This window comes from Micropterus dolomieu, linkage group LG07 (assembly GCF_021292245.1).
Source record: "Micropterus dolomieu isolate WLL.071019.BEF.003 ecotype Adirondacks linkage group LG07, ASM2129224v1, whole genome shotgun sequence".
Lineage (NCBI taxonomy): Eukaryota > Metazoa > Chordata > Actinopteri > Centrarchiformes > Centrarchidae > Micropterus > Micropterus dolomieu.
Window position 1 is genome coordinate 7,785,236 of NC_060156.1, and position 6,481 is coordinate 7,791,716.

Here is a 6,481-nt window from a genome sequence, read left to right on the forward strand (position 1 = left end):
CCGATTCTCTTGTAGCCCATCCCAGCCTTGTGCAGATCAACAATCTTGTCCCTGATGTCCGTAGAAAGCTCTTTGGTCTTGCCCATGGTGGTGATGTTGGATGCTGGTTGTTTGGGTGTTGACAGGTGTCTTTTATACAGGTAACGAGGTGAGGCAGGTGTATTTGATGTAGATAATTGGTTGGGATTGGGGCTGTGTCTTAAAGAAAGACTAACTGGCTTGTAGGAGCCAGAATACTTGCTGTTTGGTAGGGGGTCATATACTTGTTTTTCCTCATCAGATGGTTATCAATTTTTATAAATTCATATGATGTGATTTTCTGGAATTTTCTTTGGGATTCTGTCTTTCACTGTTAGAATGTACATATGATTAAAATTGTAGATTGTTGCATTCTTTGTAAGTGGGCAAACCTGCAAAATCAGCAAGGGGTCAAATACTTTTTTCCCCCACTGTATGACATTACACACACATTACACACGTCCTCGAAGCATGATCTTGAAGTTGACTTGTATGCTGTGCCTTCAACAGGACCCCAATGACATGACACGGAGTCACCCAGAGGGGGCGTACGCCAACACGATGCTCCCCAACCACCACCACCCTCACCCACACCCTCACCACCATCACGCTGCACACCACGGGGTGTTTGAGGACTTCGCTTGCTAGAGCCAACCATCGTTACCAGTCCTGGTGACACCAAAAGATAAGAGCCGTCTGTATTGAGATCAATAACAGACCCTCTGCATTTCCGTCGGTCCTTTGCTGTCACCAGTGAAAAGCTACAGCCAAAGTCGAACACCTAACTTGTGCTGCTAACATAGCACTTGTACGTACAGTATGTAGGCACAAATTGGACACCGCTTTTACTTGTTTTTTTCTCTCTCTCTCTGGATGGGACCCCTCTCAACTTTGTCCAGCTTCATGTGAGAAGTAAGACAATTTGTGATCTCAGGACCAAGTTTTGGTACATGATCACTATAAGGGAACAAGAGGAGGACTGCATGTCACCATGATCCAGTTTATACTCCAAAAAAAGGAAAAATATGATTTATTTATTCAGCTAGCATCTCTATTTTTTTTTCTTCCTGTATTCCTCCATTTATCTCTCCTCAAACTATTCCTCCTACTTCATGGGAAACTCACTGTACCATATCAAGCCATTACAAATTATGTACTTATTTAAAGAGATACTATTATCTATATGTTCTATATTGTATACAAGATGAAAATACTTCATCAAGCAAATCTTATCCATCTAAAATATGAGGGGGGGGGGGGTTATTTAGGCCGGACTGTATGACCTTGGCTTAGAAGATCTAGCAGCATCTTTCCACATGATGCACTTTGTCTGGTTTGTGGTTAAGGTGTTAGAGAGTAGCATTGTGCTTGTACATAAAGTCCAACTTTAAATTGAGAAAGTTCTAAAGCTCTGTTTCGATGGTTGTTATTTATATTCAGTTAATATCTAACTTATGAAATCTAAATTTGAGTTATTTATACATTTTAGAAAAGACTTTTATATGACAATATCAATCATGATTGTAGCAATTATTGTCCACTTACAATCTGCAGATATGTTAGACTGCCAAACATAAATACATTTGTCCAGGTAACAAAAATGGACTGAATGGATTGTGACTATTATCTCCATCATTTCTTTTTATATGTCCTGCTTGTTTCAAGACGACACACAAATCCTGGATGAGGGAAGGTGATGTTTTCGATTATGACATGGTTGTATTTTTTTTTCTGCCCACAATCCACTCTTTACTTTGGTTAGCATTATAACTTTAAGCTGACATAAGCAATAAGAAACAGAATTTAATTTTTTGCCATGTCATCTCTTTCAGCTTGTGGTCCAGTACCATTATAAAAGTGTAGCAGCTATTTACCATGTTTTATTTTTTGTGTGTGTGTGTGTGTGTGTGTGTGTGTGTGTGTGTGTGTGTGTGTGTGTTTCTTCTTGCACACATGACTGAGCACATTAGACTGATTCAACTTGGCTGAGTTGATCCATGAAAAAAAGGAAAGTTTGAAAATCAGAGTAGTTATCAGGAAAGCTTGAAGTGTTATTGCAGTAGTAAGGTTTTTAACTAATAAATGTAGAGTTAGAACAGCTTCAGTGGAGGAGTTTAATTTAAAATTTTCTCCGGTGGCTCTGACTATTCTTGTTGGTTAACTTAATCCTCAATGGGAGGGACAAAGACATAACAGTTTTAAAGAGCACAAGTTAGCAAAGCGGGAGTAAAAAACAAAAAATGGAGACTCTTACATTGATTCATTCATAATCATGTTTGTCATGATCATGAAAGGTCAGCTTGCTCACTTGCCCTTATCTACTGCAGGAACTTAATTACATGTAACCTCTGGCTTCCCGCAACCTGATCTTTTCAGAACTTATGGCTTTGGTATGAGGTTCTTCCTTGTGTTTCCCTTTACAAATTTATATGTTTTGGATTTACACTGTTAAAAAGGCATCATCTGTACCACCAACTACACTGTGTCATATAACCACTATGTAATTTTTATGATGGGAGAGCTAAGTAAACAGTTATGGGATGGACAACAATGGAAGACTTAGTGCAAATATTGATTTTCTTTCATATTAATACTAGCTCCAGGCCTATTCTGGGGCCAGCACAAGTCAGTTGGTTATCAGAAATGGGGCCCAGCTCTTTGAACCGCTTTGTAGTTTCTCAGTTGTTTCTTCTTTTTAATTTATTCCCTGCGCTGTTTGACTGTGTGTCAAACGGATGCTCACAAATCTTCTTGTCTAACTTTTTGTTTTTAATGGTTTTCTTACCTGGATGTCTTTGTGTAACAACCATTTTTCAAGTGTTCTTCTTTAAAATACTGGTTTCTCAATACAGATGCAGTAGAAAAATGGCAGTTGTTGTTGTGTTTTGTGTAGTCCTCTTGGGGTGCATCACCTCTTGCTCCAGGAACTCATCTACAAAGTGATGGATTGGAAACAAAAGTAGAATCCATGACGATTGCCACTTTTAAATTACGGTTCGTTAAGTTCCTGCAGTGGAAAATGGCTTTAGGTTATCGAACTGACTACAGGCTGTAACTGCATCTCTAAGACTAGCTGGACTGATGAGCTAATTTAAACAATTTGGCATGACTTGACACTGGTGTTTGTGTCAGTAGAAAGAGTTAACTGGGCTTCTTAATACAGTTTCCTCCTTTCTTATTTTGCCTTCATCACCGGGTGCTGGGTGAGACGGGCACACTTGCATCATGTTTTCAAATATTTGTTTAGCTTTGTGTTCATCTTCACTGGAAACCATGTAAAGAAGCTTTCGGGAATGTGCTTTCAGAGATGCCTAGGATGTGACCCTTTTTTAATTATGTCTGACCTGCAAAATGTTCAACATGTTGCTTTATTAGTGCATCATCATTTGTGATGTCCCACATTCAGTTGTAACACAGCACTAGATGTTCTAAATGACGAAACAAATGTTTGTATCTTGGTGGAAATGTTGATAATGTTTCCCTCATAGCATGCTGGCAGCTTATTTGCTATGATGCAGCAGTTTGGGCCCGTATGCTGCAGGACTGTGAGATTACATCCTGCTTTGTTTGCTAATATTGAACAATTAAGTTGGTCGGACTAAATTTTAAAGTCCAACCCTAACCTGCACAAAATCAAGCCTGCTTAAAGTTTTGACAGGCCTTTGACAATCCACTCTGCATGTAATTCATAACATTAGTCTGGGAAATCTATGAAATACATCACATTGCAGGATATCTTGTTAACAAATGACGACATAATTCTTCTGCTAACTTGATTGGTGCATCCTGTTGCAGCAATATCGCTATACATCACTTTAGCTCACAATGAGATTCCAATCCTCCTTCTGTCAAATCCCCACCTCCTGTCAAGTAATCATGGGCTATACATGGCTGTTTAATATTCATAATCATGTGTCACTTTGACATTTTCAAAAGGTTCCCAATCACAGTCTCTGATGACATCCTGTACAGGCTATGCATAACAATCTTCTCCTCTGTCATCAATAATTGTAGCTATCCTCAGACAAGTCACACAGGGGCTGGTGTGCAGGGATGAATACAGCACCACATTATTACTGTAGAGTTTTGTTTGAAAGGTAAAGCCTGGAGTAGAAATTTTTTTTTAATCCTTGAGATGCTGTGTTTAAAACACCACCTGATTAATGCTGGATACAAAAGCATTTAAAAACACGAGTGGATGACAGAGCTGATTTTACGGCATATGATCTGAGTGAGGTGCCACAGGGCTGAGTGGTGGGCGGCAGGTCTGTACTGTAGCAGATGGGACAACTTCCCTGCTTGACAGCATGTAGCTCACATTCCTTGGATTCCTCGAGCCTCTACTCTGACCTCCCTTTTAGCATAGCTCCTCTGGCCTACTTCTTTATAGCTCTGTGACATTCAGCATGTATGTGCTTACCGCATTATCCATAAAAATCTATTTAGTCTCACCAGCCAATGATGTTAGGTTTTGAATGTTCTTTCTTTTTCAGCAGCTGATTTTTTTAGCTGAGGTCTGAGAGGTCATGTGAGAGGAGATAAATATCCCATAACTGACAGAAAAGTGGACCATCACTGCAGTAACAAGGAACGCTTACAATTTGTACAGTGTGTGATATTGTGATTATTTCCTCTGTTAAAACACATTTTATAAATGTTAAATATGGTAAATACAATAACTATTAAAGTTTAGATTGGTAAAACCAGTGCCTCCTAAATCCAGAGCCCAACTCACTTTGTAACTCCATGTTGTCTATTGTTTCTTTACAAAACAGTCAAAATGTATGCCAATTTTTCCACCCATTTTAAAGCCTTTCCAGCACTGACTAAAACATTGTTATAAACAATGACTCCCAAGGTTACAAGAAGACTGAAGGCATCTCAAAGGTTGGCTCTGGTGAGACAATCTGGGACAACTCATTTGAAGTATCATTATCTATTTGGGACAAGTGACGTTATTTCTTACCCACTCTTCTTAATGTCTAGCATATGTGTAATTCTACTTCTCAACATACCCTCCAGGTGAACCCAAATTGTTGTTATGACTGAAAATTCTAGTACCAGTTTCTAGAAGACTTGAAACAACTGTGTCCCTGTGTGGGAGGAGAAAGTCCTGGGATCGAATGTAAAACAAAGTACAAAATAATGACTTGCAATTAACTCCCAGCTGCTCTGTAGTTATGTGGTTTTACAGCATGCCTCAGGGTAGTGCATATGGACCCTTGAAATAACTAAAGCTGTAATTAAGTTTGCAACGTTTTCCCTGTTTTCACCCAACCCAGATATAAGGAATACCTTGGGTCTGACATGGGCAGGAATGTTAACGGTAGTCCTACTTAGCACACACCGGGAACATGAATGAGAAAACCATACCAATTCATGTTAGAGATGCGATTTCAAAATGTTGTTCAGTAATGCTGCTCACCTCAGTGACTGGCAGCCAGTACTGGTCTAGGACCTGTGCTGCAGACAGTAAAACATGTTGTTCTGCTGACACCTAAAGGACAAACTCAATTTTGTAGATGCACTACAAAAAAAATTACTATTTTCTTATCTATAAACATAAAGAGGAAATGTTTATATTCAAAAATTCTTTATTTAAAAATTACAACAATTCACAGTTCATTTGGAATTACAGCACACAATTAAATGTGATGAGCATTTATTAAAATGTATTGCTTTGGTTATACTAGTACCCATATGCATAAAATAATGTAAACCAATAAGTCAAAACATCAATGGAAATCAAAAAATGAACCTGCTTTTTTAAATTAATTGATTGAAAGTGTCTTCCGGATCAAATGATATGATTTTCGAGCACAAAATACAAAGATACAGTATGTTTAATTTTGTCTCCAAAAATATTATATCATTACATTACTGTCAATATTGATAAATAAAAGATCAATTGCTGTGTAAATAAAGCTAAAAAAAGGCTTAAAATAGTCTATAAAATATTTATACATGTACAGAGAATGTCATGAAAGCCTCTGTTAGTGCGGAAGTATTCAGATTCTGCATAATTCATAGAGAAATGACAGATAAATAAGTTATGGACAAAATACTTAGAGACTTCGCTCAGCGATGGTGGCTGTGTTAACAACACATTCATTTTAATTAATTAATCTGCCACACTCGCTTAATTTTGAGAATCTCACGTCTATAGAAGGCAAAGACAACACAGATCACCACAATAACTTCAAACTGTAATCTCAGCCCTCCCTCTTTTCACAGTGGTTTTGTTTTGGAAGATTCAGTTTCCAATTCCACACATTATTAGTGTCATACTCTTCAAAGAATCAAGGAGAACATTCATAGTACCTCAGCTGGAGCACTGTCACGGTGAAAGACTGCTCTTGTCAAGAAAAAAAATGCATTATAAAAAGAATGCTAAAAGTCCGTAAGAACTGACCTCCATGGTCTGTATGCATGATAGAAAATACAGAAAACACTGTTGAGGACC

The 6,481-nt window shown here is 38.1% G+C and overlaps 1 protein-coding gene across 1 annotated transcript in view; it reads left to right on the forward strand.

The window, feature by feature from the left end:
• asic4a (acid-sensing (proton-gated) ion channel family member 4a) overlaps positions 1-1,747 on the forward strand; it is a 77,978-nt gene extending 76,231 nt beyond the window's left edge. The window contains exon 10 of the mRNA XM_046053925.1: positions 529-1,747. Coding sequence (XP_045909881.1) covers positions 529-666 — 138 coding nt within the window. The 3' untranslated portion in view covers positions 667-1,747. The remainder of the gene's footprint in view (positions 1-528) is intronic.
• Positions 1,748-6,481: the final 4,734 nt, after the last annotated feature.